The 21,472-nt window shown below is 51.8% G+C and overlaps 1 protein-coding gene across 6 annotated transcripts in view; it reads right to left on the bottom strand.

Moving 5' to 3' along the window:
- Positions 1-21,472, bottom strand: part of COL13A1 (collagen, type XIII, alpha 1) — a 162,938-nt gene that overhangs the window by 76,607 nt on the left and 64,859 nt on the right. For 4 of the 6 annotated variants that reach the window (XM_011991036.1, XM_011991037.1, XM_011991039.1 and 1 more), the window contains exons 3-7: positions 19,897-19,904; positions 15,521-15,547; positions 12,617-12,652; positions 7,272-7,322; positions 34-69 (exon numbers count right to left, since the gene is read on the bottom strand). In XM_011991036.1, coding sequence (XP_011846426.1) covers positions 34-69; positions 7,272-7,322; positions 12,617-12,652; positions 15,521-15,547; positions 19,897-19,904 — 158 coding nt within the window. The remainder of the gene's footprint in view (positions 1-33; positions 70-7,271; positions 7,323-12,616; positions 12,653-15,520; positions 15,548-19,896; positions 19,905-21,472) is intronic. The other 2 variants (XM_011991041.1, XM_011991040.1) reach the window with 2 other exon arrangements.

Below are 21,472 nucleotides of genomic sequence, written 5' to 3'. Positions count from 1 at the left end.
GGGACATAGCTAACTTCAGCCTTCTCCACTTACCGGAAATCCAGGAAAACCTCGAGTGCCTGGTTGACCCTGGAAAAAAAAAAACAAACAAACAAGAGACAAGTGAGATTGAGCAAGGAGGAGATGCAGCCAATCCCTAGCCCTCTGGTTCGTTTTTGCTTCCATGACTCTCACTCTGTGTGATCGTCCTTGGGGGACACTCACTGTGGTTAGTGGGCTGGGAGGGAGGATGGAGAAAGATGAAATGGAACATCATAGGAAATCTCCTGCGGGTGCTGGGGGTGGGAATGGAACAGGAAGGGGCCAGCGTCCTTTGGGTCTACTTCTGGGAAGCGGCCCCTGGAGAGCTCCTCACCACTGTCTATGCGTGGCTTGTAAACAGATGCATGGGACAGTGGGGCCAGCGGAGCATGCGGAACTCCTGGACTGCGATCCTCTAAGCCCTTTTTTATTTACACAGTCATTGCTCATGGCCACTTATCTAAGGATGGCTTGGATATCAGAATCTGACCTTCAAAATGTGTATTTTCAGGCTAGACTAGGTCAGGTTGCTCCTGTTCCTCTCACCCTGGCCAGCAGGCTTCTCCTAGCAGTTGGGCAATCTCTGAGCATTCCTTAATCTTTGTGGGATGCAGAGCAATCTATGCCTATTTTCCTGGAAGTGCAGAGTGCAACACAAATAAATATTTAGGGTGGAGACTAGAAGCAGGTTCACTGGTCACAGTGATTTATGATCCAGTGGTTTATGATCAAGATTCAGGACAAAGGGGATGTGATGAGATTAGAAGAAGCACAAGGCTGTGATGATGCAGGGCTGAGGAGGGATGGCCAGGTGGTCAAGGGTGATGGAGAGCTAAGAAATGTGAGTCTTGTCACTCTCCTTCTCAAGAACCAGCAAGGGCTCCTTTCTACCATGTTCAAGGCCAGCCCTCAATCCCATCCCCATCAACCACGTTAGTTTCCTTTCCCGCCACATCTTTCCATCTATTCTATGCTGAGACACACTGGCTTACCCGCTGTTCACCAAACAAATATGCCCAGTTCTTAGCTTGGGGTCTCCTTTGGCTGACGCAGCCAGAATCTCTTCCCAAGCATGGGCTTTCTAGACTGGCAAACTAAATTCAAATCCTGCCTCCAACTATGGCTGTGTGGCTCTGAGCAAGTTGTCTAACCTCCCAGAGCCTCAGTTTCCTCATCTATAGAATCGAGATGACAGTATAACCTCATAGGATCATCAAATTACATTTAATTATGTTTGTAAAGCCTATTGAAATGGTAGCTGCCATCATCAGACACTTGTTGAATTGAACTGAACAGGGAAGCTCCAGAATAGAGCAAGGTTACTTTTGAGCCCAATATGTCTTGTGATCAATGAAAGTTTGTCCTTGTCAAGCAGCAGTTTTAGAATCAGACCTCTCCAGAAGATTTCTCTTTGTTATACAACGCAGCAGGCTCCCCCTGTCCCTGTTCAGCGGGCGTCTGGCTCATGCCTTGCTCCAAGTGCTGGTGTGAGGATTCATATGCTATGACCCTAAAGCATCTCCAGGCTGCCAGGGTCCTCCTTGAAGCCGCGAACATAAGTGCCCAGTGGCCTGTGCTCAGGGAACACGTCAGCTGGGTAGGATGGGCACCCTGCCATCAGGGTGGGTGCGCTGGTTCAACAGCGAGCGAGTTGAAGTCTGCCGCAGGCTTAGGATGGGCTTGTGGCAGCCATCCAAAAGGGCATGAGGGAGGAGATTCCACTCATCTATCGGAAGGGCCCCTGGCTTTTTTCCTCTCAAGGATAAGCGATGCTAAGAATAAACCAAGGAGAAAACCCGGAAACCATCCAATGTCATCTCTGAAACCTCCCAGTGTAAACTTTCTGTAAACTACTCTGCACACCAAGAGGACTGAAGCAAAGGTCAGGAGGAGAGGATTCCAAGAAACATCTTCAATCCTGCTAGGGACAATGTTTACGTGGTAGGGATAATCACACAGTTTGTTAATTACAGAGCCTGCCCTGGTAGGAAGATGCATCTCTCCAACCAGGACCAAATCCGGGGCTAACCAAGGCTTTTTCAGAGATCTGGGGAAGAATGTTGTCATGGACCAAGTGGAAACTGGGACGCCACTTTGTGGAGAGGCTGGGCCTGGGGAAGGCATGTGGGGAGACTTGGAACTGGACTTTAATTTATATCTCTTCAATTATATCCTGAGGTTAGACATCTCTTCCAATATTTCTCTGCCCGTTTCTCTTTACCAATGTTTTCTAGTAGGTTGTTTGTTTTTTCCCTGCTGATTTGAATGAAGCACTTTGTCAAGAAAAATAACTCTTTGATAGTCATGCATCAAAGAGTTGGGGCACTTTGACTTTAAGGGAGCCTCATTAAATCCAGGGGGAGGCTGGATCCCCAAGATGCTGGCTGGCCCAGCAGGGCCTGGGCAGTGGATCTGCCAGTCCTAGGAAATGCCCCATCTCAAAGTGTGCCCATTCCCTCTCTGAGCTGCCCAGCTTCTCTTCTGGGGCCAGGAGATATCCGAATATTCAATAGTCATGAATAGTGATGACTATTCTTTCTACTTTGGCATTTGTCATTTATTTTGTTTCTGGTATGTTTTATATTTATATAGACAAACTTAATCTTCTCCTACGGCTGTTGGATTTTGTGTGATGTTTAAAAGGGCCTACCCCAGTTTCAGAATTATAAAATGTTCACTCATGCTTTGTCCTTGTATTTTATGGTTTCAGGTTTTATATCTAAGTATTTTGCTCATTTGGAATTTATTCTGATATAATGAATAAATTGGTTTTAATAATAAAAAACCAAACAACCATCTTTCATTTTACCTTTTACTAAGTGGCTTATCGGTTGCCCCAGCATCATTTCTTGAACAATTGATCTTTCTCTTGCTATTGTGAAATGAAGCCTTGATCATGTACCAAATTGACACATGCATTTGGCTTTATTCCTGGCCTCCCCATTCTGTTCTGTTCATATGTTTCTTAGATTGTCCTGTTTTTATAATACATTTTTGTATCTAGTAGAATTTTGTTGGATTCCCAACCTCATAAAAAACGCACAGGGATTAGGACCACATTAAATGTATAAAAAATAGATGTATTTGTACATTAATTCATGGATTAATATTACATCCTTCTGAACCAGAACCAAGGAAATAATCTTTACATTGATCTCTGAAACCTTCTCCCTTAGTTCAAGGTCAGAGTGAAAAGGGAGCCGAAGGAGGTCCCCACTTCTGAAAGCAGACCCCTGTGTCTACTCCTCCCTGTCTTTCTCCTACTTGCAAATACACAGACAGAAGGTTCTTGCTGGAAAAAGCCTACCAGGAAGTCTCCCTTCTCTTATTTGACCGTCAAGAGATGGTCAGTTGTGTCTCTGCCCAGGGGCCGCCTCATTCTGCCTCCCTCACCAACAAGACTCCATGCTGGCAAATGTTTAACCATTAGCTGAGTGGGAGAGGGTGGAGAGGAGAACCCTGCCTCGTACAGCATCTGCCAATATCTGTGGTATAAATACACCCACCATAGCTGATTTCAAGCTACCAACATGAGGTCACTGAACGCAGCTGGGAGGAGGCGAGGTGTGCATGGTCCACTCTTGCCAGCCGTCCAAGCTGGCTCCAGCCGACCACTTGCTCTGACCTCCAGCAGCGGATCACAGTTCCCGTTGGACATTACGCCATCTCTAATGCATCATGCTCAAATTCAACTCATCTCCCCTGGCAAAATCTGTTCTTCCTTCTGGGAAAGGGTACTGTGTTACTCAAGTCAGAAATGTGGTGTCATCTTGAGCTCCTGCTTCTCCCTCAATCCTCATTTTTTATCGTCGCTAAATCCTTCAATTCCACCTCTAAAATAGCTTGCAAGTCCAGCCCTCCTGGCCAGCCCTACCGATTCTGCTCCAGTCCAGGCCTTGGTTGTTGCAAGTGCCTTCCAGCCAGCCTCCCACTGCAGCCTCTTCTAAACATGCTGCATGCTGGACCTTCTAAAACCTTTCAAACTGCAAATCTGGTCATGTCCCACATCAGCCTAACACAGCCTACAAGCTCTTCACACCCTCAGGACAAAGCCCAACCCCTGACCATAATGTAAGGGCTTCTCACGGGTCCTTGATTGCAGTTATTATCCCCTTCTCCAGGAAACCTTCCCTGCCTGCCCTCCTTCCCCAAGGCTGGTGCCTCCTCCTTGTCCCACAGCTCTCTAACCATCCCCTGGTTTAGCACTTGCTGTCTGCATTGTCATGGATTATGTGATCGCTGGTCTCTCCACTAGCTCATGTGCCCAGAGGGCAAGCTGACAGAGGTCGGGTTTCTAGGCAGCACCTAGCAGGCACTGGGCTTTTAACAAATACGAACGGAGTGAATTGAGACACACTCAGTAGGTGTGTCTACCTGGTGTGGGGTGGCTCCTAGTGGATGAGGACTGGAAGTTCAGGTATCTCCTGGCCCCAGAAGAGAAGCTGGGCAGCTCAGAGAGGGAATGGGCACACTTTGAGATGGGGCATTTCCTAGGACTGGCAGATCCGCTGCCCAGGGCCTGCTGGGCCAGCCAGCATCTTGGGGATCCAGCCTCCCCCTGGATTTAATGAGGCTCCCTTAAAGTCAAAGTGCCCCAACACTGTATTCCAGCGTGCTTCATTAGAAAGTGAACCCTCCTCCAAAGTGTTTGGAGGGGGTCCCTCTTTGCTTGGACCATTTATCAAGCTCCAAGAGGGGAGGCAGGTGGCCCCTGAGAGTGGCAAGGCTGGTTCTTATTAGCAGCATCTCTGCTGGACCCTTCCTGGCTGAGTGGAAAGTCACATGTTCTCCATCATCCCTGGCTGCCACCAAGGGTGTGCACTTGACCTCTACCACTTAATGACAAATGGACCCTTTGTCTTCCCCCACCCCTGCTCCCATTAGCTCAGGGCAGCTTCCTGGGAGGAGCCGAGTGGGCTGCCCCTGCTGTCCAGTGGGGACTCAGCAGGGATGGCTTGAGCCACTGGGTGATTGGGGCCAAAGTTAGAGGATGCTGGGGTTGGTTAAGACTCCTGGTACGATAAAACCTTTCCTGGTGCCAATGTAGGCACCCACCTGGAGGATTTTTTTTCTCCTGAAATAAATACCATTTTAAACAGTAGCATTTCAAACATGGAGCAGGGTGTTGAGGCAAGAATGCAGGCTTTGGGATGAGGCTGACGTGGCGAAACCCAAGCTCTAGAACTTACTAGCTGGGCAACCACAGGCGAGTTAGGAAACTGTTTTCTCCTCTGTAAAATGGGCTGGTGGAGCCTGCCTCACAGCTGTGAAGGAGACCTATTTTGTGACGGGTGCCTGGGAGACAAAAGCTCTCATTGTTACCTGAACAGAAGGTGCTTTTCACTATTGGAGTCAAATCCGGTGCAGTAGGTATGTTTCTGATTAGGTTATCTGTGCTGGGCTGAGGCCAGGAGGGGCAGAGGCTCTACTGCCCTGAACACATCTCCAGCAGTGGAGTTTTTCAATAACTTTTTGGTAGCCTGTTGACATAATTTGCTGAAAGGGTGTTAGAGGACCAGCAGGATCCATGCAATAGAACATCTGTAGCCAGACCAGAAGGCAGACAGAGATGGCGGCCTAAGGTAGGCCGTATATGCTGTGTTACTCCCCTGTCCTCTTAACACACGAGGCTCGGTCCCTGATGTTAGAACCTGGAGGACTGTCTTCTGTTTCTATGACCTTCCCATCACCACCTTCATCAGGACCAATTCGGCCAGGGCATTGGCGCTGCACCTCCTCCAGTACACAGGAGGCTGGAAGCCCATCGGGGCAGCCACCATGAAAGCCCAGGAGCACATGTGACAGTGACATCAGGCCTGTCCTGTCCATGACAGCAGCAGGAATCAGAAGCAGACTGCAGCCAGATGGCCTGGCTGAATGATCTGTTACCAGTGTGGCCACATGCCAGCCCTATGGCCTTGGGCAAGTCACTCAGCCTCTCAGTGCCTCAGTTTCCTCATCTGTAAAATGGAGGTGATCACAGTCCCCACATCATGGGGTTCTTGTGAGGATTAAGTGAGTGAATACATGTAAAAGTCTTAAGATAAGACCACCATAGAGGAAGTGTGAAGCGTGGTCAATATGGTCTGAGCCCAGAAGAAAACCTTGCTGTAAAGGCCATGTCTACTCAGTCCAGGGCTGCTCAAGTGCTGCCTCCGAACTGGCCCCTGACCTGCCTGCCAGCCTGGCTCTCCTGCCCCTGCTCTCTGCTCTCCTTCCCAAACTGGCTCCACCCCTCAGCTCCCCACACTCACCACAACCCCTCGCTTGGCTGTTCAGCTCACTGTGGGCCCCCTCCCTTGGATGTAACTTAGCCATTTGTTCTCCAGCCCCTCTCCCTCCGATGTGGGTCTCAGTCCTCCAGAGGCTAGCCCTCTGCTCCCATCCCTCACGGAGCATGGCGGGTCAGGAAAAGTGCAGAAGGTGGAGCTGGCAGCCTGCTGCTGTGGTGAGGCCGGGGCTCCTCGGTTCTAATCCTGCCAAGCCTCTACATGGGAGGCCCCTCCTCCTCTCTGAGCCTCAGTTTCCCCTTCTGAGAGGGCTGTATGAGACCATCCCTGGGATCCTTTCCACCCTGACATGTGGTGATTTTATTAAAGCCCCGTGGTTCAGGGCTCTGGGAAAATAACAAGCCTTCCTCCCACAGCCTTGATATCTTGCTGGCTTCATCACCCGCACCCCCGTTTTGGTCCCTAAGGAAGCACATGTGAGGGGAACCTCGCTGGTTTTCTCAAGCTCCCAGCCACGGGTTGGAGGGTGCTAGTGAACACACAGGAACCCACACTGCACACAGAGGCATCTGTGAGGGTGAGTGTGGGCTGGGCTTCTGGCAAGACCAGTACTGCGTGCCTGCGTCAGTGAACCCGGACTCGTATCTGCTCCATGGGCTTCCAGAAACAAAGGCTGGTTCCCGGGAAAGCCGGATCACCCCATCCTGAGGACAGCAAACTCTTTCTCCCTTCTGTCTGTAAACAGCAGGGCCGCCTTGCAGCTGCTGTAGTTTCGTGGCTAGAGGGCAGGTCCCTCAGAACCCTCCCAAGGGGCTGTAATTTAGGTATATTTAGCCAGGCCACTTTCCTTAACATCAACATCGGCACCCGAGGCCTGGTTGGCCTGACCACATCACATGCAGTGGCCTCCCCACCCAGGGGCACAGCTGCCCTCGCTGCCCCCTCATCCCCAGCCTGAAAGCCCCTTTCATCAACTCACCCATACCCCCCACACCCCGAGGAACAGCAAAAACAACTTACAGGGGGGCCGCGGGGGCCGATGATGGACAGCCCAGCATCTCCGGGGGACCCCTGCGGGGAGAGATGAAGGGGGAGAGGGAGCGAGGGGCAGGGAGGTGTGGAGAAGAGGAGCGGGAAAGAGAGGAGCCAAAGGGAAGGAGCTGGCAGGGGGCCGGGAGCAGGACGCCGGCCCCACGGGACAGGAGAGGGAGGCCGGGGACGTGGAGGGCCACGAAGGGATCAGCAGAGGCAACAGAGAGGGCACAGGGACAAGGAGGGAACATTTGGGACGGGTTGGGAAGGGCAGGTAGTAGGGGGATGCAGCAGGAGGGAAAGGAGAAGAGGTGTCAGCGAGAACACAGGACATGGGGGTTCCGGGGAGACAAGGTGGTGGGACCCCAGGCCGGGGAAGCAAGAAGAACCGGATCCATTGGAGTGACAGGAAACAGGGAGACACAGGGAGAGAGGGGAGACTTAGCAAGCCTGCCCAGGCCCGAGTCTTTCCCCCGTCCAGCCCAGGGTGCTTTCCAGCCCCCTCCGCAAATACCCACCTGGTTGCACACCCTGCAACTGCTGAACCTGCCCGAGAACGGGGCTGTGCAAACAGAGGGTGGGGACACGAGCAACATGCGTGCTGTGTGAACTTAGCATCCCTGACCCTGAAAGGCTGAGCTGCCTCAAATTCCCTAGTCCCGGTTTCAGAACGACACGGAGGGGTGAAGCCTGGGGCAGAATTGTCAGCTCTGAGAGGAAGGCAGTTGCTGCTGAATGAGGAGCTCGAAGTGCTGTCAAGGGTGGCTAAGCTAGTTAGACAAGCGCTGTGTGTGTGTGTGTGTGTGTGTGTGTGTGTCCCCAAGTTCAAGGTCTTACTCTGCCAGGAAAAGTTACAAAACCTCTCCGAGCCCACATACCTCCTCTGTGAAGAGGGATTCTGAGAGCGGCTCTGCTGCCCTTATGGGAAACGCATTTTGGAAAATGTCATACCTCACAGGTAGGCGAGGGGTGATTTCAAATTAGTAACTGTTTATGTCATGGAAATGATATAATAATTTTTATACAAGGAGGTGTAGTGTCACGGTTAAGAGCCAGAATGCTTGGGTTTGAAGCCCAGCTCTGCTACCCACCAGCTGTGTGACCTTGGGCAAGCGACTTAATGTCCCCGTGCCTGTTTTCTCATCTGTAAGGATACAGATAGCGCCTGTCTCATAGGATGGATGAGAAGATGTCACGTGTTAATGTAAAGTACTTAAAACAATGCCTGGTCCATGGAAAGGGTCATGTGTCTTTCTCCTAGGCAGTTTAGCCTCATGCCAATGTGGAGCTGACAGTCTGGTTCCATCTTGGGGACAGAATAGTATGGTAGCTAGGGCCCCAGCCTTGGAGTCAGACCACTGGGGCGTCTCTCCAGCTCCGCCACATTCTAGCTGTGTGACCTGGGGCATGTGACTTGGCCTCTCTGTGCCTCATGTAAATGAGAATATTAAAGCTTCCCTGAAAAGGTTATGTCGGTGCTAGTTGGGAAAACAGACAAAATATTTAAAACTGCACCTGACACAGTTTGTGTTTAATACATGGCAGCTGTATTACAATTGTTGAGATTGTTATTTTGGAGACAGAAAACTATTGCAGAAATACTGCATTACAGACAGGGAAGTACAGAGCTGGGCACTGGGAGGTCTGGCTTGGAACCCCCGCTCATCACTATTGCTGTGCGATCTTGGGCCAGCCCTGCTCCTTCCTTGGGCATCAGATGAGTTTCCTCATCTGCAGAGTGAGCTCCTTAGAAGTGTTGTGCTTGGCCAGGCATGGTGGCTCACGCCTGTAATCCCAGCACTTTGGGAGGACAAGGTGGGCGGATCGCCTGAGGTCAGGAATTCGAGACCAGCCTGGCCAACATGGTGAAACTCCGTCTCTACTAAAACTGCAAAAATTAGCTGGGTGTAGTGGCATGCACCTGCAATCCCAGCTATTTGGGAGGCTGAGGTAGGAGAATTGTTTGAACCTAGGAGACAGAGGTTGCAGTGAGCCAAGATCTCACCACTGCACTCCAGCCTGGGTGACAGAGGGAGACTCCATCAAAAAAAAAAAAAAAAAAGAAGTGTTGCTCTCAGAAATCTCTCAAGAACCCCGCAGGGCTGATGTTCCAGGATGGCTTCTGGGTTTCTGACTTCCCAGGGTCTATTCCATAACCTTGGGGGTCCCCCTGGGCAGTTCCAGCTACACAAAAGAGCAGTTGGCCAGAGTGATGCGGCCTCATGCTGTCAGGGCAGGGCAGGGCAGGGCAGGGGAGACCTACTCAGCCGGGAAAGCTGGGACCGCCGCCCAGGAATCCCAAGACTGCTGCCCGATGGTATGGAAGCTGTTAGGAAACTGGGCCGTGAGAGGCTGTGAGGGCAGCAGGCCCAGCCAGCACCCTCTGCTGAGGCTTTCATCGGGGGAGGAGGGCTAAGAGTCTCCCTGTCAAGAGTCCACCTGGAGGAGGAGGCTGGGTGCAGGGCAGAAGGGGAAAGCGTGGACTCACCTTCTCGCCTGGTTGGCCCTTTACTCCCTGGGGCAGCCACATGCAACACAGGGTGCAAGAAGGGAAAAGGAGGGAGAGAAAAAAGAGGGGATGAGAAAGAGGCACCCACACGAGAATCCATGTTCATGGCACAACAACCAAACAGAAGAAATCACTGTGAAATAAGAAACAAAGCAAAACACAGATGCTGACACATGACAGGTCCACGTCCAACAAGCACAGCATGTGGCATGTGGAAGGCAGCGGCTGCAATGTGCAGCTGCTCCAGATAACTGAGGAACAGAGGCTGGGGCTGTGAGAGGCCCTCTTGAGGCACGTGTGTGTGTGTGTGTGTGTGAGTGTGTGAGAGAGAGAGAGAGAGAGAGAGAAAGCCAGATAATTGGAGAGAGACAGAGAGAGAGAAAAGATAACAAGATCCCACCTAAGTAAGGAAGTCTTCCCCACAAGCCATGGCCCCAGCTGGCCAGGACACTCTGAGGTTGGAGTGGGGATGGGGGGGAATTGCCCCAGGACTGTGTTGTGATGCTGGTGTCTAGGAGGTTTGCAGGTCCAGCTGAACACCAAGAACAAAGCTTTGCCAAGCTAGACAAGCCTGGAGTCCTTGGGCCTGGCCGGGCAAGGTGGAGGGAGGGGGTATGGAGAACCACAGGAGGCCAGAAGGCAGGACACACACCTCTGGAAGGATGGAGCACGGGTCAGTGATGCAGTGGAGGCTGGTTAGGCAGCCAAGGATCCCTTGCAACCACAGTGACCAGTAGATGGGCAGTCCCAATCCACCCTGCTCTGGACAAGCCAGTGGGGCCACCTCTGGTAAACCCCAGGGATGACCCAGGCATGTCACACCTACTGGCCACCTCACTGCTTATCAGGTGGCTCCTGCCAGGACCCCTACTGGGCAAACAAATGGGCCCATTGTCACATTTAAAATAGCACCAGCAGCCAGAGTGGCTTCCTTCCTAAGAAGGAAGTGGGGAGACCTCCTGCAGCTCCCCTCCTTCTTCCTCCACTGCTATGGGGGAGAAGTGTGGACGCTTCCTGGGGGAAGGTGTCCACAAGGTCCAAGAAGGAGGACAGTACGGACAGGGCGGGGAGGCCCAGAGCTGCCACTTCGCATTTTGCAGCCTTCCCTGTGGCCGGTCTCTGCACTCGGGAGAGGCTCCTGAAGTTTCCCTGGGAGCAGGGACTTTGGGGTCCCACAGTTGGCTTGGGTACAAAGCCCAACTCCACCCTATCTCAGGTGCAGTGAGTCTTAACATCTTCATTTGGAAGACAGGGGCTCAGAGGGCTATGGTAACGCAGGTGACTGGCTCAGGTCCACATGCTCAGGCCCTCGGGAAAGGATGGCTGAATCATGTTTCCCCGCTCTGTTCAGAGCCTGTGACGGCTTGGGTGGACTCAGGATCTGGAGTTAGAGAATGGAAGAAAAGAGACAGAGCCAGGCAGCAATTCCACCATGCTCTGCTCTGGGAAGTGGTGGGAGATTCACGTGGGGCAGCCCAGCGCTCCCAGCCTCCATGCCTCCATAGACAGGCCTTGCGTGGGCCCTGGAGAGAGCAAAGCTCCGTGACATGGAACTTTCCCTGAACTCTGAAATATCCCAGGCCTCGGGGGCTTCATTCTAAGGATCAGACCCTCCTCAGAGCTGCAAGGCCAGCGGGGGTGGGTGGTGAGCGGGGAGTAGTAATAATGTCAGGATCAAGAGTGCAGGTTTGGAGTTGGGCTGTCTGAGTTCAGATTTCTGCTCAGCCACTTCCTGACTGTGTGAGCTTGGGAAGGACATTTAGCTTCTGAGCCTCAGTTTTCTCATCGGAAAACTAGGGGTGGAAACTGTTGTTTACCTCATGCAGTTCTTGTGAAGTCTGAGTAAGCTAATACAAGGCTCTTAGCACAACACCAGCAAGCAGTTAGAACTAGCAAGGGTCAGCTTTCATTTGGATGCCTTTTCTCAGCCTCTGAGCACTGGCAGGCTCACACCAGGCATGCAAATTCACACAAGGATGTTGACCCACTCCTACAGCCAATCCCATGAGATTCTGAGGCAAAGCTGAGAATGACATGGGGGTGGTCAGGGGTCTTGGGGAGCCGGGTGAGGCAGAGGCTGATGGCAAGTTAGGAGTCACATGGGGAGAGCGGCTGAGGCCCTGTCCCAGCCCAGGCTGGGGAGTGGTGAGGGTGGGGCATGGCCATCACCGCCTTAGGCTACTGCCTTTCTAGCCCTTTGTAGACACTCAAGGGTTGCTGCTGGCCTTCCCATTTCTGGGAAACACCCTCTCCATCAAACATTCTCATCTATGCTTCTCCATCTTCATTTTCCAGTAGGAAACAGGGAATGTTTTAACTCTCAGCCTCCTTGTGAGGACTTGGAGGCACCACCCGGGGCCAAGCCCTGTCTTCACCATCTCTTAGTGCGTCTCTGTCTACAGAGAAGGCCTCTGGGAACCCTGGCTCCCCCGAGGGGTTTGCAGGAGCAGCTGTGAATCTGAGGGTGAGCTGCCAGCTTTGGGGGGTGGAGTGGGAGTCCTTCTGATGTCGAGGCTCAGTTTGTTCCTCCCATTCCCAGCAGGTAACTGGCAAAGGGCTTTGTTCATGCAACTTTGTTGGGTTTTTCCTTTGCTGTGGCAGCTCTCTGGAGAGTAAAGCCATACTGTGAGGTCTGAAGGACTGGAATACAACTTCCCTTCTCCTTCCTTGTCCCTCCCTGAAGCATACTGGGGCCTGGGGAAGGGAAAGAGCTGACCCTCTCCTTGAACCTGGGGCAGACAGCACATTGCCGTGGTTTAGAGGACAGGCCAGCACGGAGAAGCAAGCAATGGCCACCTGAGCAGGTGCAAATGGGCCAACTCACCACACGTCCAGGCATCCCAATGGCACCTTTGTCCCCCTGATGATGAAGGAGGCAGAAACAGTCAGATGTGGTTGGAACCAGGCTAGCATGTGAAGGACCCTATAGGCAAGCTGTGCACCTGATTTAGGGCACAGCTAACCCGGTTTGCAGTGGGGACAACATCCTGTATGATGCCCAAGCATCATGTAGGTGCACTCCCTATGCACCTCCCAAGGACTATTCAGCAAGCAGCCACCGCTATGGCACTGAAGGAGTCTGGTCCCAGCCTGGGCCTCAGTTTCCCTATGCCTTTCCAAGGCTTTACTCCCTTAGACTTCACTGTTGCATCGATTCCAGCAATGGCCAGGATGTGCCTCATCTTTATCACGCACAACTTCAAGGCACAGAGCAGGGTGACTGGCAGCTCCCATGTGACAGATGGGTGAATCACTTTCCTCAGTCTGTCTCTGCCAGGGCTGGAGAGCAGTGCTCCACCCTAGCCCCTGGTTTGAGAAAGCAACCTCTGGAGTCTTTCTCCACTCCTCCCTCCTCTCGGCCACCTCCAGTACTGACAGGAAGGACCACGAGCCATGTGGATTCAGCCGAATCACGAGTTGCAGATGCTCCAAGGGAAATGCTTTGTTTTGTAGCCAGGGGTTACATCTTCTCACTCTGGAAATCTGCTTATTAAGTTTTGTTCTTCCCCCTTTTGGTAGAAAATATTTTTTTGCCATCATATGCATGCAGACATCATAAAACCTAGGGTGGGGCCTAAAGTTTGCTAGGAGCCTGGACGGATGGAAAGCAATAGGGTGCGGAGACTCAGGTGGTTTTCCAGCCTGCTGGACAGGAGGGGACTGCAGGGGCTTTTCTGGGGTGACTCTGCATCTGCTAACCCCACTGAGGCTTAATACCTCGAGGAACAATGCGCATCCACAATGTATGTGGGGCACACCTGAAAGAAGTAACTATTTCTGAAGTTAGGCTCTTAAAATTAACACATAAGGTCAAGACCAATGGTGGCTTTGAGTAAAATGTTCCACTTTTGCTAAAGAATGGCAGGGTAGCAGTGCAGATTAGAAGCACTGACTCTTCCTTTAACCTCCCTGAGCATCAGTTCTGTGGAGTGGGGGTGATAAGAGCTTCTTTCTCATGAGGTTGCTGGGAGGATGGCACGTGATGCTGTCTCTGAGAAGCATGTGGCCAGTGCCTGGCCTTTGGTGTTGAGTAAATGGCATCTGCTCGTGTAAAGCCTACCACAGCCGCAGGCAGGTGAATTTCATCAGCATGTTTGCACTCCACACATTTTGCTTTGTACACCAGGGGCTCACATCCATAGTCTTTTTGAGGGTTACTCCTAGGTCTCTTCACATGGAAGCGTCAACAGGACCATGACCTGTGGATCCAAAATTGGCTCTGCCTGCGAAGGACCGCAGGCCAGGGCTGGTCGTTGGCTGTGGCAGCCCCATGGTCCACTCACTCTTGGGCTTTTGAATGATATTTCAGGATGTGTGTTTTGGTTTCTTTTTCATTTCTTTTTTAAAACTAATGCTCTTTGCAGTCCTGGCCATAAAATGCTTGGGTTAGGGATGGGTGTGGAATGGCCAGGGACTGGAAACTATGTGCAGCAGCCCCTGCTCTGTCAATTGCCCCCTAAATGCTTTTTAAAGGTGGATGTTGTAAGAAAAAAACAAAGTCTGCCCACATTCCCCTCGGTCATCTGATGTTTCCCCTCCTTGGATTTCATGGGACCGATCCACTCGTCTTCCTTTGCGCTGGGGCTCTTACTGGGAGAGCTTCCATTTGCAAGTCTGAACATTCCCCCACATGCATTTCATTAAGAAAGCCACTGCTAGGCATGAATTTTAGAAGCTGTTGGATTAGTCCAAAGGTTACAGTATAATCCATGTCTAAAAGGGGAGTCATTAGGTAAGAGGGAGGCACATAAGGGTCTGGAATCTCATGGATGTGACCTTTGGTACAGGGAGACAGGGCAGACTGGTGCCAGCCCCAGGCCAGGGTGCTCTCCATACCTGATTCCGGCCCCCTGACAGGTTGCAGCATCTTGCCTGGGTCACTCCCCATCTGAGGGTCCATGGAACACATACCCAGTGTTCCACTCATCCATGCCCTGGGCTAGACTCCACAGAGCAATGTCTTAGAATACTTTAAAGATGGGTTTTGAAGGTGGAGCACAGACCACAAGCAACAGCAGTACGGAATGGTGTGTGATGATACGGGCCTCTAACAGGTCCCCACCTGAAGCTTGGACAGATGGACAAACTATTTTACCTTCCTGACTCTCATGTATAAAACAGGTTTATAATCATGCCCATTTTACTGAGGTGTTGAACAAGCCGAATGTGTGAAAGGTGATCAATGCAGTACCTGGCTCCTCTTATGGTTTCAATAAGAGATGGCTATCTTTTTTGTCCCAAAGTCCCCGTGGTTACTTGGCACAGTAACTCTCTAGAATTGGGACATGGTAATTGAGGGAAAACAAAGTTTCTGAGTCTGCTCTCTTACCAGCAGGCATAGGAAAACAGTGGTTTGAATGTCAGCTGGTATGCAGGGGGATAGTCAGTGTGCCAGTGGGCTGCCCATCCCTGCAGCTGACTATGGTAGGGTCATCAGTCTGGAAGTCAGCCACAGTTTTGGAAGGATCTGCATACTGTAATTTGTCTGCCTCGGGCAAAGGGGCACCAAGGGCTGCAGCTAAAGATGCCCCAGCAGGGTCCTCTCTAGATCTCAAAGGAGGAGGGAGCTGAGGTGACTTCACCCTAAGCTATAGATCGGGGATTCTGGAGAGTGGCCTGTACCCAGATACACGTGGAGAAAAACCAGCCACCCAACCTAGCCAGTCTTCAGACTGAGAAACAGCATGTAAAAGAGATGCAAAGGAAAGAAGAAACAAAAGTTACTTACTGGGAGTCCAGGTCTTCCAGTGGGACCCTAAATGAAGAGTGAAGTTTCCATAGGTCAGGCAGGGTATTGCAACACCTAACTGTTGAGCACTGTCCCAACCAGCTGTGTGACCCTGGCAAGCCACTTGGGTGGGCCTTTGTTATTTTAGGAACAAAATGAAGGGGGAGGCTTGATCACTAAGGCTTATGAAGCTTCCTTCTAGTTCTGGCCCTGAAGACAGCCCACCTGTGTTCACCTCTTGGCTCTGCCACTTACTACTTGGGTACCCTTCAGCAAGTGCCTTGGTCTCCCTGTGCCTCAATGTTCTCATCTTGAAAATGGAAGAATAATCATTACCTATCTGTTAGGATCAAACGAGAGAATGTATGTAAAGCACTGAGCACAGCGGCTGGCATATAGCAAGTCCTAAATAAATGCAGCTATTACCATGATTATTAGAAGAGAAGAGGACAGGCCAGAGACGGCCATGGGGCTGGCCTTGGTTTCTCCCTCCAGAGACCCTGCTGTCACATACAGTTCCTCTCTTTCCAGACGTCCTGCTCTTCCCATAAACTGAAGGCAGAACCAGGAGTGGGTCTTGGGGTGTTCCCTGGGAGACAAGTCCCTGTAGGGCTGCTGAGAAAAGTTCAGGCAGCACCAGGAGTAAGTCACCCCTTCTAACCGCTGTTCCTGAGGACATCCCCTCCGTGGTGGTGCAGTGACGCCCGCCAGTCGCGGGGGAGGGGGGTCCTTGGGGAACGTGGGGCTACAGACTTCATGGGGACAGGACTTGTCGCCATCCCGTCATGTTGCTGGTTTTGCCCCATAGCACTAAAATGTGAGCTCCTGAGGTAGGGACTTTCCTGTTTCATTCACGAATGTGTCCCCAGTGCCTCAGCAATGTGGAGCTCACAGTAGTCCTTAAGACACATTGACGAATGAATGAATCTGCCTGCGGATACCAGGAACCTGGCAACAGCCCTGCTTTCCCAGGCCCCCACAAGGACAGACCAGGCACTGCGTCCCTTAAACCAGAGCCTTAGTGCTGAACCAATGCCCTCTTCCTCGTGCTTCTAAACTGCCTGTCCCCTAATGTCACAGAGTGGGCTGAGAAGTGGGGCAGTGACCTCCCATCCCAGGGAAGGGAAGGGGCCCAGGTGAGGAGGGTCCCAACCTCATGCAGTGGGTTTACTCTGAATAGGAACAGAAGGGGCAATTTGCTTGCTGTGTCCTTACAACCGACACCATCCATATCGTGCCACCCTTACGAGGACACATGAGGGAAACTGATTTCAGGCCCCATTCTCAGGAAAAGCTGTGCCTTGCCCAAGCATCAGGCGCGCTCCTACCTTACTGCACTCTGACCCTTGCCAAAGCTCTGCTTTCCTCTTTGCTCTGACCACCGAGAAGCTCAGAGCCGAGTGTGTGGCTCATCTGCACAGGATGCTGCGGTACCATGGCTCTGGATTCCCCTTGCTTTCCTGCCTCTGTTCTCCACCCCTTACCTCCTGTTTCCTTAGATAGCTTGTAAATCCTCCTAAAATGTTTCTTGGAATGGGATGGGGTAGAAATAAATAAAATAATAAACTCATTAACAAAAATTCACAAAATCATAATTTCTTCCTTAAAATGTAAGGTTTACCCAGCCACTTGGGAGGCTGAGGCAGGAGGATGGCTTGAGGTCAGGAGTTCATGACCAGCCTGGGCAACATAGCAAAACCCTGTCTCTAAAAACAAAATTAAAAAAATTAGCCAGGTGTGGGGGCACACGCCTGTAGACCTAGCTACTTGGGAGGGTGAGGCAGGAGGGTCACTTGAGCCCATGAGATTGAGGCTTCAGTGAGCTATGATCACACCACTGCACCCCAACCTGGGTGAGAGTGAGACCCTGCCTCTAAAAAAAAAAAAAAAATTAAAGGTTTGCAAAAAATCTTTGGGCATCATTGAGGGAAGCCTTATGCTTTTAGGATTAAATGAATTAATATGTCCTAAGTAAAAAAAAAAAATATATATATATATATGTGTGTGTGTGTGTGTGTGTGCGCGCGCGTATATATATATAGATATATAGTACACACATACATATTCCTTACAACACCCATATGAAGCAGATATCATTAGTGTTCTAATTTTACAGATAAGGGGACTGAGGCAGAGAGAGGTTAAGTAACTTGCTAAGGTCACAAAGCAAAAAGTGGCAGTGCCAGGATTTGACTGCAGTTGGTCCGGCCCCAGAGCCCATGCTCATAATCACTATGTTACACTGCCTCCATAAAAACATAACAGTGTCTAACACACAGTAAGTGTTAGCTACTATTTCAGCAAGGATCATATTCAGCAAGGCCTGGCAGCTGCTGGCAAATATTTCACTGTATTCCTTCAGAGAAAGATACATCCCTACTTCCCTTGGTCATCTGTTTTCAGTCTCACAGTTCCCAGTATTAAGAAATTCTCCCTTAAATCGAATCCAGGGATGGCCAATAGATGTCAGCTCGAGCACTGACACCAATGGATTGGGAGTAACAGACTAATGGGTTATGTTAAAAAAGCCTCCTAATTGATTAGCAATGTCTGCCAAGGGCATGATGGGTGGGGCAGTGGTGGCTGCAAATTTGCTTCCACCTAAATGGTTCCTGCTGCAGCTTTAATCCATCCTGCATGGTTGTGTTCTCAGGCACTGGCTGACCTTGTGCCCACAGGAACCTGGGTCTTCCTGTTGGAGGACAGAGCCAGCCCCCAGGATACACCCAGAGGGCAGCAGACAGGCATCTCAGAGCCCTTCTCTCTGGCCACCAGCATTCTTCTTTTGCAGGAAGCAGAGATAACAGGGCTGAGGAGATGATTCCTGCCCTGGTCAGCTTCCCATTTCCTCCTCCTCTTGCCTTGTGGTTTCAGCCAGCACTGGGCAAAGGTTCAGGGCTCCTCTTCTGCGCTGGGCTCAGAATGTGGGGAAAGCTACCTGGGCCTTTCTCCTTCGCTCTGTGGACAGAGACTGAGTGGAGACTCACCCCTTCCACCTCATGGGTTCCTTCAGCACAGACCCAAAGGGGTCTGGGAACAGTCCCTGGGTTGGGCCAGCACCAGCTCTCAGAATGCAAAATTACTATTGAGGGAAGGACCCTCAAGTCAGGCAGGGACTCAGAGCTGTCCTGGCATCCCGGTCCTGGGGGTGAGGTGTGTGCAGGAAGCCCCAAGGCAGGGTGGGAGCAGTTGAAGGCTCTTGTGGCTTCCTCGGAATAAGACAGGGAAAAGCAGCACATTTCCAACAGGTGAAAGCTCTCTATGGCAGAGTTTATTTTGGAAGATGGATGAAGGGAATTAAGATCTGACACACCAAACACGCCTTAATAAATTATCCTTCCTTTCAAGCAATGACATGACAGATCCTGCCTCACTGTGATGTGTCAGGGAGCATGGGATCCTCAGCATGGGTGCAAGGGCCTTTCAGGGCACAAATGGAGTCTTCAGTAATGGCCTTTACTAAAAATTAAGCAGGCAGCTCCCACAGGTACACATTAAGAGGAAAACAACTATGGAAATGACTTCTCCAAGGAAGGGATGATGATAGGGTTGATTTCAGCAACCTTGAGAAAGATCTGATGTGAGGGCTGGGCCCTTTCAACTCCTATCTCCAGCTCCCCCAGCGCCCTCTGGTCTTTTGTTGGGATATCAAAGACTGGTGCTCCTGTTCTCTGCATCCATTACTTCAGGGAGGCAGTCTCCTTGGGCTCTTCTCAGGTTCTCTGGAAGTGGCTCCACCCCGCGCCCCACCCTGGGCTTCCTAGCAAGGCCAGGAAGGAGTGCGGCGTGCTGCCTATAACTTATGTGCTGTCTCCCAGTCTAATCGGCTGACACCGCTCTCCCTCACATAACCACTGCCACCACCACCACCACCACCTGCCCAAAGTGACTTGGCCAGAATAGAGCTGCCCACTCAGGGGTGTGGACATGAGTCCTCTGGAGCAGACCACGCTTGGAGCCAGCTCGATGACCTGTTTTCTGAGACTTTTCAAGGAGAACTGAGGAGAGATGATCTCTTTTCTTCTTTCTAATGCCTGGTGCTTTTTTTTTTTTTTTTTTTTGACTCCAATAGCTTCTTTGGGGGACAAAAGAACTGAGCTAATTAGAGGGAAAGCCATTCTTTTCGATTGAAACTTGGGGCCTGTTTTGCCCTGGGGGCAGCCATTGTCTTGCCCTGGAGGGGTGCAGAGGTGGGTGAAAAGCAAAATGGTAGCCTCCCCCCTACAAGAAGCCTTCTGGAGGGACCCCTCGGGAGCCCGCATAGGCCCTCCCCAAGACAGCAGGGGCCCAGCTTGCAGTGTCCCCACCCAGAACCCCATTACCAGCAAGTGACACAGGCCTTTCAGATGCATGAGACCCTCGGCTTGAGTACTTACAGGAGGTCCTGAAAGAGAGAGAGAAAATGCCTGGGTCAGTGTCATTGCTGTAGGGGCGGTGGGGAGGCTGCCTTGGGAGCAGCGTCCAAGGATTCTGCAGCGGAGGGGTTTCCATCTGGTCTTCGAAGTTTGTCTTTTCCTGGCCCAATTTCACCAATATAATCTCTTCCCCCTTTATTTCATCTCCATATTTTCATAACTGGATGAGAAATCCAGAGGTCTGGGCCCCAGGCTCAGCCCTGCTGGCGACCTGCTGGTGGCCCTTCTGCCTCAGCTTCCCACCCCACAAAATGGGCTTTTCGTGACCCGCCTGAACTTGTGTACAAGGCTGCTTTGCAGAACACGGGACAGTGGGCACACTGAGAAAGGTGGAAATAACAGATCCTGCAGAGATGAGGATTGTTAGCATGCCGGTGTCCTCACTGGGCCATGGCAGGGAGGGCCAGCAGGCAGGCAGGGGTGGACGTGGATGGCCACTGTGAACCCTGCCTGAGGCCCATCGGCCCATCGGCCCATCCTGGTTTCTGTTTAACAGTGAGTTAGGCACTTCACCCCTCCAGGGTCTGCCACCCACAGCCTGTTTCTCAAAGTCCCCTCTCAGGCTCCAGCCCCACCTCCTCCATGCCTCTCTCTGTTCCTTTCTCTTTCTGGTGTCCACTCCCCACCTCCCTCCCACGGCCGCAGCAGCAGCCCTATCTCATTACTGGCAACAGCCAAGAATGACAAATTCAAGTGTTCCGAGAGGGAGAAAAAAGGAGTAGGGTTGGGGAGCGGGAGGGAAGGTTTAGAAAAGCAGCCGCGAAGGATAGGGAAGGAAAGGCACTTCTGCGAACATGAGCCACGAAACCCCACCCTCCCGGCAATTCCCAGCTGGGCCTGGTGCGTCTGCCCGGCCCCTAGTGCCCTGGCCACGTTAACTCAGCTGCGACTCCTGTTGCTTCTTTTATGCTCAGCCAATAAAGGCTCCTATGTTTCCCCGTGCTCCTCCCGTTCCCAGAGCCGGCTTCCTTCTTCATCTGTCCGCTTCTCTGCCCTGGTCACCATCCAGGAAGAAACAGCCTCTTTCATGCTGGCCTCTGTCAAGCCATCATGTTAAGCGGGACAAAATGTTTTAGATTAAAAGCAACAGAAAAAGTCAAGAGGTGTAGAGCCTGGGTGAGCAAGCCCCAGGCCCGGGCCTTGCATGCAGGGCCCAGAACAAGCGGGAGGGAGCACGGGGCAGGGGGAGCATCTGGGAGCCATTAGGCTGAGTGGCAGAGGAATGTCACCCAGAATCTGAAAATATCCCCTGAGCCCAGCCAGCCAGAGGGACCAGCCCAGCTGGGAAATCTGTTCCTCCTGGCTGGGGGAGATGTCCTCTGCATGAGAAGCAGGCTGGTGACAAAATTCAGCCTGTGGCAATTTTGGGATGCTTCAGCCACATGGAGGGCAGATGCCTTGCGCCTGCCAGGCCCGATGGGGCCCTGGCTCCCACTGTGGCAGGCTCTGGTGAGGCCCCCAGTGACACAGGCTGGAGCTCTGAGGGCAGCCCTGCCTGTTGTTAGCAGTCTCAGCTGCATAGCTGTCACCAGATGCA

Source organism: Mandrillus leucophaeus, unplaced genomic scaffold (assembly GCF_000951045.1).
Source record: "Mandrillus leucophaeus isolate KB7577 unplaced genomic scaffold, Mleu.le_1.0 Scaffold39, whole genome shotgun sequence".
Classification (NCBI taxonomy): domain Eukaryota; kingdom Metazoa; phylum Chordata; class Mammalia; order Primates; family Cercopithecidae; genus Mandrillus; species Mandrillus leucophaeus.
The sequence above is the reverse complement of the archived record's forward strand: the minus strand, read 5'-3'. Positions and strand labels throughout refer to the sequence as shown.